The sequence below is a fragment of the Cryptomeria japonica genome, chromosome 4 (genome assembly GCF_030272615.1).
Source record: "Cryptomeria japonica chromosome 4, Sugi_1.0, whole genome shotgun sequence".
Taxonomy (NCBI): Eukaryota; Viridiplantae; Streptophyta; class Pinopsida; order Cupressales; family Cupressaceae; genus Cryptomeria; species Cryptomeria japonica.
Window position 1 is genome coordinate 241,493,355 of NC_081408.1, and position 13,019 is coordinate 241,506,373.

At 37.6% G+C, this 13,019-nt stretch overlaps 1 protein-coding gene across 1 annotated transcript in view; it reads left to right on the plus strand.

Moving 5' to 3' along the window:
* Window positions 1-13,019, plus strand: part of LOC131065509 (phosphatase IMPL1, chloroplastic) — a 177,356-nt gene that overhangs the window by 54,548 nt on the left and 109,789 nt on the right. Inside the window, exon 3 of the mRNA XM_059219071.1 lies at window positions 8,939-9,072. Coding sequence (XP_059075054.1) covers window positions 8,939-9,072 — 134 coding nt within the window. The remainder of the gene's footprint in view (window positions 1-8,938; window positions 9,073-13,019) is intronic.

Consider the following 13,019-nt stretch of genomic DNA (forward strand, 5'->3'; position numbering starts at 1 on the left):
GATTCCCATCAATATTGTCTAAAGAAGCATCAATTTCGCCTAGAAAGGCATGTAGAAACACCATTTGACATAATTTCTTATCCCGCGCTTTGCTCACCCCCATGTAGATAAGCATAGCAAGAAACATGGTCGCGACATCTGAATTCACTTTGTATCTATGGTGAGCCTGCAAAAATTCCGTCCCCAACACCATATTTATAGCATAAAGAACTAGGGGCTGCCTTGTGGCTAACATGACAAGCAAACGTTTGTTCGAAACTTCACCAAGGAAGGACATTTGCCACTTGGTGGCCTCCAACAGAATCAACGTGTCCATCGTCAAAAGCACTTTAGCATTGGCAGTAGAGTGCACCTAAACATTGATGAATTCAAATGCCTCTTTGCCTACCATTTATAGGCGAAACCACCTACCAAAATGTTAGCCTTAATAGGGTAATTAAGGCAATGTTCTAAAATGATTGCATCATATCTATTACATACACCTTGGTGGATAGTTCACACACTTGAGCTTAATACCACCTCGAGATATCATATTCAAAAAAGATCATTATAGGTATAAGTCTAGCCATTGTATCAATCTTCAACTTCATATTGCCACCTAGTCACTTACATGTTTTTTCACACACACGGTGTGATGTCAATTTGATGATGCCACTTCCAAAGGACATAAGGTCCGATTTACCATAATCGCTAATAAATGTCTTGACATTTGAGCTGTACCAAGCAGAAGCCACCAATCCTTACTCATGCAGATTCCAGCTCGTACCAATACGGTAATTTTGATATAATTGATTTGTCCGATCCTTGCTCACCCATGCTCTTTGCAGCAAGCTTAGCCAACTCATTAGCCACTCCATTTTCTTATCTGAGAACGTGGCTCAACTTGAATTGTTGCAAACTATCAATCAATTTCTTGATTGGGTCTATCCAACGGTTTAGTTTCTAGTTAGGCACATGATTTTGCCTAATGGTGTTAACGGTGATGAGCGAATCCCTTTCCAAATGGATTTTTTCTGCTCCAAGTTCCTTACCAAGCTCTAATCCCCTTAGTGCAGCTCTGAGCTCCACAATATTATTTGTTGTGGCACCAATATGTTCCGAAACTTCTGCTAAAACACACCCCTTCTCATTGTGTGCAACACATCCAATTCCACTAGGGCCACGGTTACCCTTTGAGGCCCCATCCACATTGATTTTAGTCCAACCTGCCTCAAGGGTGCTCCATCTCACTTCCTTACGACATTTTCTGTCTCTCTTTTAGACATTTTCTGTCTCTCTTTTATTGCTTACTACTGAGGGTATAACCAATCCCTTAATTGTTTAACCATCTCCTCATCCTGATTAGTGAAAGTGTTCTCTTTCATAGATTTACTTCTGGTAGCCGAGTTAGCCAATTCTACAATCAATGTTTCAATTTTCTTGATTAGATTATCCCTAGACATCACTTGATCCTTAAAGATCCTTCTATTACGCTCCTTCCACACCTCCCATGCAATCGAGGAGGGGATGATCTGCCAAAGACATCCGAAAATACCTCTTTTGTGCCATTTCGGCCACATGTTAAACTAGTCTTTCAACTTACGAGTGAAAGGGACCTATAGATTGAGCTTCGAAGTGAAATATTTCCAGCAATATTCCACATATGCACATGTTAAGAAAGATGATCCGCATCTTCATTATTGCTCTTGCACAGTGGGCATCTACTCGGACCTGAAATTCCCACTTTTGCTAGCCTTTCCTGGGTAAGAATCCTGTTTTGAATGGCCATCCAAGAGAAGAACCTTGCTTTGGGAAGGCAATATTTGCCCTAGAGGGGATCTATGGACCAATTCCCATCATTAATGGCAGCCTCCTTAAGCTTATATCCAAGTTTGACTTTATATTCCCCATTAATTTATATTCCCCATCAGTAGAGGCACACCATCTAATTACATCTATCTGCTCTTATAAAGAAATGTACTTGCTTTTCAAGATTTCTGTTAATTCTTCCTCTTGTTCTTGAAGGACGTTCAACTCATTGAATGACTTCCATTCCCACTTCGGAATGTTGTTGACCATGGAGATGGATCCATAATTGCAGAATTTCCTTCCCCACAATATGATTGTTTCCCTCATAATAGCAGCCAATTGGGGCTTGTTTCGAAGAATTGAAAAGCCATTCCATGAGTCCTCCCAAAAAGAGTCAACTTGGCCGTTTTTAATCTCCCAAGTGACATGCTTGATAATTAAATCTTTGCTATCCAAGATGAAATTCCAAATTGCAGAACCTCTTGGGGGTCCCTTGTGGTGAGAAAGCGGATTGGGTCATTAGAGTTGAGGTGTTTCCTTCTTAAGATTTGAACCCATTTTTGATCACCCCTAACCATGTTCCAGCCAAGTTTTGCTCCCATGGCACAATTCATGATGCTTAATTGCTTAATACTAGTCCCCCCAGCACCTGGGGGTTTACATATTTTATACCATGAGATCAATGGTATCCTTTGGCTATCGTTTGTCCTGTTCTAAATTTTTTTTTTCATAATGTTTGAGAGTATATCATTGACAACTCCGAGAATCTTCATGCAAGACATTGAGTAAACCGGGATGGCTGAGAGCATTGTCTTAATTATCAAAATTTTCCCAACCGATGTCAGCCATTTCCCCTTCCATGCTTCCATTTTCCTTTTACATCCACTTATGAGACTGTCCCTATAGCAGTTTTTTGTTTGCCCCAGCAAATAGAGGCATTCTCAAAAATCTCCTAGGAAAGTTTGCCACTCTTAAACCTAAGATCCTGGCAATATCCCTTTGAAAACTAGGTTGTACATTGAGAAAAAAGACTTCTGACTTTCTCCAATTAATGCTCTACCTAGACACCTTGCTATATCCATCTAGCATCATTTTGATTGTCGTAGCTTCACTTCTTGTGGTGCTGCCAAAAAGAATCATATCATTTGCAAATTGTTGGTGATTTATTGCCTCAATGTTGGGTGTTACATTCATTCCTTTCCATCCTCCATCAATCCTACATTGTGCAATACTCCTCCCCAGGGCTTCAACCATGATAATAAATAGGAACGAGGAAAGGGGGTCGCCTTGCCTAATATCCCTAGAAGATTCAAAGAAACCTTAAGAAACACCATTAACGAATACTGCAAACTTGGGGGTTCTAATACAGCTTCCAATCCACTCAACCCACTTAGCTCTGAATCTGAACACGGTCAGTATTTAGAGAAGAAATTGTCTGTCCACTAAATCATAAGCTTTTTTTATATCCAATTTAATAATCATGCTTGGGAGCCTTAGTTTCCTGGCTGAATGGACAGCCTCATGTGCCACAATTATGCCTTCCATTTTAGACCTTCTTGGTGCAAAGCCACTTTTCTCAATTGGAATAATCTTGCTGATTACTTTTTTTAGTCTATTGGCTATTATCTTGGTAATTATCTTATAGACAGTGTTGCATAAAGCAATTGGCTGATAATCCCCCATGCTCCTAGCTTCCTTCTTATTAGGAATTAGTGCCAAAAAGGTGTGGTTGACTGCCCCGGGCATAGATGTTCTCCTCCTAGACTCCTCAATTGCACTAGTGAGATCCTCGTTAATAATTTCCCCGAAAAACGATAGAATTTGACCAGGAAACCATTAGGCCTTGGAGCTCTATCTGGGTTGAGTTGAAAAGTGGCCTTTTTTACTTCATCCATGGATACAGGTTTGTATAGTTCCAAATTGTTTGCCTCATTGATTAAAGCTGGAATCCTGCTCAAATAATTGTCCCTCTCCTCTTTGTGGTCTTGAGTTGCCCGGTTCATGATGGAATGGAAGTATCTAATTGCCTCCTGATTAGCCACTTCCACTGTTTGAGTTAAAGTCCCATCCACTTTTTCAATTTCTACAATCCTTTTCCTACAATGATTAGCATTAGCAGTCCTATGAAATAACTTGGTGTTTTTATCTCTCTCCTTGAGCCATATCTCCCTAGATTTTTGCCTCCAAAAACACTCCTCACTTGCCATAATCTCGGCCAATTCAGCTTTCAGTTTTTTTTCTTTCTCAAAATCAGCTAGGTGCATCCCATCATTAATGACTGTCTCATTTAATTTGTGAAGCTCTTGCTCGACTATGTTTTTCTTTTCAAAAATGTTTTTGAAGTGCTCTTGGTTCCACTCCTTCAATTTACTCTTTATGTGTGATAGCTTTTGATTTTAGGCAATCAGATGTTAATCTAGTTACTTAAATTATACACAGACTGAGAATAAGCAGAAATAATAATAAAAGCACACAACACAAGACACAAGTACCCTGGGAAAACCTCCCTCTTGGAGGTGAAAAAACCAGCAACAAGATCTCAGTTTATATTAGACAATATCAGTATACAACTTTGCTTCAACACTTGAAGCAACATATAAATAAGAACAACAGAATGACGATTCCAAACTAGGGCACAAGGAATAGCTTGATAGACTTATCTGCAATATCAAGATTTGCTATTTGCTGTCATGCAGATCATTCGCAGAGCATAGGAGTGAATTCGCTGATTGTGAATGTGATTCGCTGCCACTGAGATTAATCGCTGTTCCTAGGAATGAATCGCTGCCTCAAGAAGATAGTTTGCTGCCCTTGGAAGGATAAATCACATAAGGCTAGCAGTGCTTAAATGAAGATGATGCATTGTGTAGAATGAATCAACAAGATTCATGTTCAAGTCTTCTAAGTCGGTCTTAACCAATTCCCTTTAGTTTACATATTTCACTTTGCACTTTGGCGCCCAATTTGGGGCCTACATAACTTGCAACTTGTGACACGTTTCCTTTTGGGCCCAACCCTATTAGACATGAAATGCTTAACCACACGTTACATTTGGGCCCAACCCTATAGACATAAATTGCTTAATCACACGTTACATTTGGGCCCAGCCCTATAGACATAAATCACTTAACCTTATTACAATAAGATAATATTTTAGTTGCCACAAGGCAACATTAAAATATGATCCGAACTAGCTAACTATTTCAACAATAGCTTCTTGTTGAAAATAAACAACCTGGATTGATTTCCAAATCTGATTTCATTCCACCAATTCTTGGCCAATTCAAACAAATTTGAGTCTCTAGCCACATACTTTCAAACCTGAAGGGGGCCCCACCTTTGAGACCTTCAGAGTTCAAGATTAGTTGTACTGGAAAGTGGTTTGACCTGGTGTATGGTAGGATGCTAGAGTCATATGTGTCTGTGGAGTTTTGCCAGTCTCCAAACTAGAAGAAACGATCCAACTTTTTTGCAATTTTTTAAAACCCTTTCCTTCGGTTGGTCCAAGTATAGAGCCCATTCTTAGTAGGAACATCCCATAAATTATTTTCATCTACAAACTTCTAAGAATCTAGTTTAACCCTAGTCAAGTGCTGCAAACCACCCTGCTTTTTTGAGTTGCCCAAAGTGGCATTAAAATTTCTCCCTATGTTGACTTTCTCTTCCTTTTGCTGAATCAGCCATTGAGTTAACTCAGCCCAAAGTTCTCTTTTATCTATTGTCAAGATAGGGCCATTACATTGTTTACCACAAATGTTTGATTTTGGTTGAGTGACTTACACCTTGTTGCCATCCAATTCTGATTTTCAATTATCAAATTACAACTGACTGATAGTGGGTTCCATAAGAGCCCCAAACCTCTCGAAGCCCCGATAGCTTCCACAAAAAGCCCCCCCCATTGTCTCCAACCCTTCATTTTGATTTGACACTCTTCTTTACTCTACCTTGTTTCCTGAAGAAGTACTATATTTGCTTTGCTTGCATCCACCTAGTGTTGAACTAGATTCCACTTGCTAGGGGCATTTATGGCCCTAACATTCCAAGTTATGAGCTTCATGCCTCCTCCGGAAGGATTTTCTCCTTCCCGTCATTGAGTTTTCTCTGACCTTTAGCACTTCCTACCAGAGCCAGTTTGGCTCCGTTGGATTTTATGCCCCCTAAGCTTCTTTCTTTCAATGTATGGCTTCTTCAACTTTGATTTAGTCTTCTCTATCCCCCTTGCAGCCATAATGTTAATTAGATTTTCATCATAGCTTTCATCAAATTCAGAATCAGAGGCAAGTCTTTCACATTTTGTCGCCTTAAACCCATCATCCGCCCCATAAATCACTTCCTTATCCTCATTGTCGCTATTGGGTGTGAGAACTTGGCTTATATCATTGCCCTCAATAAAGACCTCAGGATCCTTAACATTCCCCAACTTTTTAATTTTGCTTAAACTATCCATTGCTCTTTGGATGTGGCCATCTATTTCCCTTTTTGTAGAATTCACCCCTACATACTTCTTGCTTTCCCAACTAATTTGTTCTGCTAAAGTTAAAGGCTTTGATGATTTCTCTCCTGCCTTTAGTTTGGCCCTATCTTCATCCACACCTAGATTCCTATCCTTGTGCAATTCTATTGCCAAAATATCTTCGTTTGGGGGCAGATTCATGATTTGATGTTCAATTTCTATATGTAGGAATTTTGTTTCCTCTAGTAATTTGAGGAGCCCAGTTTTTTCTTGGGGGTTGTTAACTTCATGCAAGGGGATCCGGGTTGAGGTTTTTGAGCTACTCAAATTGTTAAATTCTAAGGGATTCTTAGTATGCTGCTTCTTTCTTTTTTTTAACATGTTCCCCTGGGATGGAGTAGGTATGTTCTTGGGCTAAATCTTCTCATGTCGAAGGTTCCTATTAGGGTTTTTTTTCTTCTATGTCCCCATTAGGTGGTTTCAGAATAGATTCAGGGTAGGGGATTTTTGATGTGGATGGCAAATAACCCTTCCCTAGAATGCAACTGCTCCTCCCATTATGCATATCAAACTCCACTTTCTGCCTCCATATTCCTTTTGCAGTGATTATTTCTAGATCTTTGATCTTCTTTAGGTCGTTTTCCACTTCTACATATATTTTAGTAATTGCCCTTGGTTTTCCAAAGAAAAATTCTTCCTCAACCCCAATAAATGTACTGATTTCCTCCCCAATCATGCTAATCACCTCCATAGACCATTATTCCACTAGCAAATTTGTTAGTTTGAACCATTTAAGGGATTTTGTTATTTGATGTGTTAGGGGATCAAAATTTGGCATCTAATCTATGAGATGAAAGCTAAAAACCTTCAAAAAAATAAGGAGCTCCTTCTAAAATGGTTTTCTTCAATCGTTCATTTATACATTCAATTACAAAGAAACCTAGAGAAAGTGATTTGATGCTTACTTGACCCTCGAAGTTCTTCTGCCACCATTCTATAATTCTCTCCGAAGGACAATTTGGTACGTGCCATTTTGTAAAAAAGGCATAGCTTTGCATATGCTCCCATACTAGTGACATCATCTTTGCAAGAATGGAGAAAGGTTTACATCTGGGGTCTAGATTCTCTTTGCCCCTATCATGAATCAGGGGATTTGCCGCTTGTGATCTCAAATCATTTGATGTAGGTTTTTTTGGAACCCAAGTCCTCTTCCTTTCCCATGGCTTGCTGGTCCTTATGAAGGGCTTTCTCCATCCATCTCCCGATCTCCAATTGTTAGCTCGGTCCGCATCAGTATATGAATTTTGCCTGAACACCCCACTCCTATACTTACTCTGGGTTCTACTGGTTTTTCGAATTTGGATTTATTCAATAATGGTGTTTGGATCCCTAGTTGTTGTTTGTGAACGGAATCGGTAATTGGCCATATCTCCTATTATTTGTATAGCCACCTCACCCAGCCCAAGCTTGCTGCCTCCAAGCCTTGTCCACCCATGTGCCTCCTTCAAAAACCCACTGAGGTTGATGCGCCTCCCTGTGTTACAACATCACCATTTTCCTCCACCTCGAATTCAACATTGCACCAACCTTTTCCATTAAGGTCGCCTGCTCTTTTTCACTCCTCCAGATTGAGCTCCTTCTCATTTTATTTTCATAACCCCAATGAAAACATATTAATTCCTTTTTTTATCGTATTATAATTTTATGATATAATAATAATAAATTATTTACACTTTTTCTTTAATCCGATTTTTTCTTGATTTTTTGAAAAAATCTTATACTTTTGGTTTGCCGATTTTTTCCCTAGAAGATTTTTGTTACCATGTGCTAATCAGCTCACTTACAATAACCACTTAACATCAAAATAATGTTATAAAAGATGTACAATTTATGAAGTTCAAACTTCAAAGAATTCTATATTATGAAAGGCATCTCCAATCCTAGAGCAAAAATTTTCTCTTGATGGAGAGTATTCTTGTAACATGACTCTTTAGTTCTATAACGAGTTATCATGGCTACGACCTTATAAAATTAAACTATAGTTACCTTTAAAAGCATTTCAACCTATCATGCGGAAATCGTAGAATTCCTGAGTCCTGACACTATTTTATCTGTTTTTACCTTCATATTAGGGTGAGTCTATTCACATCATTGACTTATTTATAAGAAAAAAATATCGTTTCTTTCCAGAAGGGCCCTCCCTTATGTGATCATAAGTCCAATCCAAATGTCAGATTTGATTCTTCTGTTCATTTTTTTTTCTATCCCTTCATATTCTACTTGATCAGTCTGTATATGCACCTTCATATCTTCTATATGTAATGTGTGAATTAAGCAAATTTATATCTTGTATCTTGTTCTATTTTGATATTCATCTTGATCTCTAGTGCTTAAATAGTGATCATACCCCGTCGACAAGGTTTTCTGAATAAAGTACACTCCCTGAAATTGAATTTAATGCTATCATGAAACACATTTAATGGCATTTACAATTAAACCCACTCTCTTCTTGATTGAAGAGATAGCGAAGATTGAATATGGAATATTATTATTGTCTTCTTATACACCCTAGTTCTGGATGATCAAATTTGTCATCTGTTTGCCTATTGTATATATGCAAAGTTGCAAACTTACATGCGTGCATTTGGAATCTTTTATTAAGTAAATATTAATGTGTTTTAAATATTTTGCTTCCAGTACAGATAGACGTAGCGAACTTGCCATTGAAGAGGTTATAAGGGAAAAGTTTAAGAATCATCTCATTCTTGGAGAGGAGGGTGGATTCACTGGGGATGCTTCTTCAGAATACCTTTGGTGCATTGACCCTTTGGGTACGGATATTATGTTTAGATTGGTTTCTGGTACTTAATGTTTCGCGTAGGAAATAAATTGGACTGTTTGCTGTGTAGAGTGTCAAGGCATAAAGATAATGCATGACAGACTTTTGTGGCTATATATAAAAATAAAATTGCACTCATTTTTTATTCGTGAAAAATACTTGTGAATATCTCAAATTCTAGATATAGCTACAAATTCTGCTGATTGTGACTTCAACTTATGTCAACCTAAAATTATGTATCTGTCTGTTTGTGTGGACCTGTGTTCTGGTCTTAATGTTGTGTGTAGGAAGTAAGTTGGACTGTTTGTCCAACTTTACAGTGTCAAGGAAGTAAATTGGACTGTTTGTTGTGTAGAGTGTCAAGGCATAAAGATAATGCATGACAGAATTTTGTGGCTATATATAAATATAAAATTGCACTTATTTTTTATTCATGAAAAATACTCGTGAATAACTAAAATTCTAGATATAGCTTCAAAATCTGCAGAGTGACTTTAACTTATAAGAATTTAGAATTATATATCTGTCCGTGTGTGTGGACCCGTGTTCTTTGCCTGTCCAAACACTGTACATGCAATTAGTATATGTCAAATAGTAAAAGACTGTAGGGTGGCATTGATTTACACACACATTATGGGCTCAATACTTTTGAAACCTAGTGCATTTACGCTTTTAAGTATTTTTAGTGTATATTTGGATAATTTACAATAAGCGATGATCTTTTTCAGTTTGGGTCATAGTTTGCTTTATAATTACTTATAATATGCTTGCTTACATCGAACTTTCTCATCAAATTACTGTATCCTTATGAAACGAATGTGTAATGTCCCCATTGAAGACCTAAAGACAATAAGCAGTAATAATCATAGGGACAACAAATAATTAAAGAAGATAGCATAAGCAAATACATTATGACATAACAATTAGTCTACAATATGCAGTGATCCACACTATGGGTGTAATCTTAGCAACATCATCGTGCTGGCCAGTCAGATTGTTTTGAAATTCGAAGCGATCATTGTCATATAAAGATGAGTAAGGAGTACAATTTGTTGGTAATGGAAGACAAAACAAAGAACAGCGATCACCCATAAAAAAGGTCGAGGATGTTTTCCAATTTGATCAATGAATGCAAGATTGATGCACAGAAGAATGGATCAGTCCAAGTCATGGCAAGCCAAGGACGAGTGGATCAAGTGACGATATGGGATCAAAGGAATCAGATCTAGACGTAGATCATCACTAACTTATCACTGTCTAAAGGAGGATATAAAGATCACAAAGCAAGTCACAAAATGCTCAACATAATTGCTGCTCAAGAAAGAGAATTATGATCCATCTTAGTAAATAAACTAATGAAAAACAAATCATAATGAAGTGGCAGGAATGTTACTAATTTCATAGGGGTGTGATGGTGAGGTACAACTTCTCACATCAAACCTTATCAAGAGTTATTTAAAGATACCCACAAGATCTTTCAAAGGGGCTATATATGGTATTTTCTTACGGATCTATACCAGAGAATTAAAGAAGCCAAATGCAAGTGTTGCATCCACCCATGTTGCAGGGCCATCGACACATTATGAGAAAGACTTGACAAACTGAAAACGGGGTGAACACACAGACACAGACACAGACACAGACACAGACAGACAGACACAGAGATACAGACACACACACACAATTCTTCTTGGAATCTTTTAATCAGAACTTACAATAGATTGTTGATAAATCTCTCATAATCAAACAAGTTGAATCGTATTCAAGTGTCAAGACAATCTATAAATTGTAAGTATAATTATATGATAAAGTTAGGAGAATACATTAAGGGACATTCCAGATTGTATATTCAAACCGACCATCATTGACCCTCACAACTAGAAGGGATATTGATCAGACAAGTGAACAAGTGATTCTTCAAGGTCTTGTAGACCGATCAACATCAGATCATTGACCCTCACAACTAGAAGGGATATTGATCAGACAAGTGAACAAGTGGTTCTTCAAGGTCTTGTAGACTGATCAACATCAGATATATCACATTCATGTTAAAGCAAATATCAGAAAACAACGATTAATCTTATACCAGCAGATTAATGTAAGCATATTGCATGCATGTTAAGGAAGATATTAGAAACAATATATACTTTCAAATCAGGGTAGTCAAATTGCATCCACATTAAGATGAGTAAGATAACACTGTTCAATACGATTTCTTGATATCAGATCAAATTTTGAACTAGAGCCATTCAAAGTATTTCCCATCATCAACATTGATTGGATAGAAAAATTATTACCAAATCACCTTTGATGATGCTAAAGACCTACATATCAGAGGAAGCTATCAAGATCAAGATAGGACTCAATTAGGTAAATCCTGAATAGGGGACACTACAGTGGTATCAGAGCATAATCCTGACAACCTGTGAAACAATTAACACTATAAAGATCAACCATGAGACCTAACCAAAAGTCTCAACATCCAAAGAGAAAGATCATCTACTGTCAACCTAGAAAAAGACATTGTAATCTGAAGTCTATATTGAAGAAAAGAAACTACTTGTACAGAAATCGCATGAAATTATTAGCAAACCAAGAATTCCTACATCGCTTCCGTGAGTTTACACATGGCAACAACAACATCTTCACGACAAGACAATAGCGGACAAAAGCCTTCTCGTGGAGATAATTCCTGTCATTTACAATGATCTAGCACACCGCATTCTTCCATCAAATGAGAAATTTTTTGCTGTGAAGACAATATTAAAAAGAGTACCGCATATTCAATTGTTAAAAGAAGAGGATATTAAACATTCAATTAAAAACAAAACTAGCTTGAACATGAATGAATAGTACTCTATACAAGATCATAAGCGGCATCAATGTAAGAATTTATAGATCATTAATTAAATGGCCTAAAGAATTAATAATGCATATAGATATGAGTAAAAGTTAGAATGATTAGGATGAAATGACTCATGAAAAGGTCCATCCTAGAACATTTAGAACCTTAAGGGCCTTACCTTAAGTAGTTAAGTAAATTGGTTACAACAACCAAGAAAGAGGAAGTGAGAATGGTGGTCAAGATAGTAAGGGCTGCCAGGTAGATGCTTGGTGTAGGAATGGCTCAATAAAGACCCCATTTCTTCGCAAGAATAAATAGGAGAGTAAGGATGTGGACAGCGAATAAGAGCTGCCAAGTGGAGTAAGAAGGTTGTGGAGAACAACCTTTGTTAGGCTTGGTGTAGAAATGGCTCCAATAGGCTTTCCCTCCCTCCCAAGAAGGGAATGAGAATGGAACAAAGGCTGACTTGAACCGCCAAGTAGAGCAAGTAAGTCTCTTAGGCTTGGTGTAGAAATGGTTCAATGGAAGCCCCCATTCCTTCCTAGTATGAACAAATACTAATATAAAGTCAAGTAGCATACGGGAATTATGGCTCAAGGAAGTCAGTCCCTCTCAAGTTGGGCAAAATGGCTCAAGGAAGCCAGTCCCTCTCAAGTTTGGGCAAAATGGCTCAAGGAAATCAGTCCCTCCAAGTTGCAATAGATGCAATATAAACTAAGTAGTAATTTTTCTAACATTTATCATTACTTTGATTTATATAATTATATGTTTGGTACTACTAATATATGCGCAAGTTCATCCAAGAAAGGAGACAGGGGAGAGGGAAATTGCTTGAGGACAAGCAAATTCAAGAGGTGGAGACTATAATGTCCCCATTCAAGACCTAAAGACAATAAGCAGTAATAATCATAGGGACAACAAATAATTAAAGAAGACAGCATAATCAAATACATTATGACATAACAATTAGTCGACAATATGTAGTGATCGGCACTATGGGTGTAATCTTAGCAACATCATCATGTTGGCCAATCAGATTGTTTAGAAGTGATCATTATCATATAAAGACATAATAGGAGTAAGGAGTACAATTT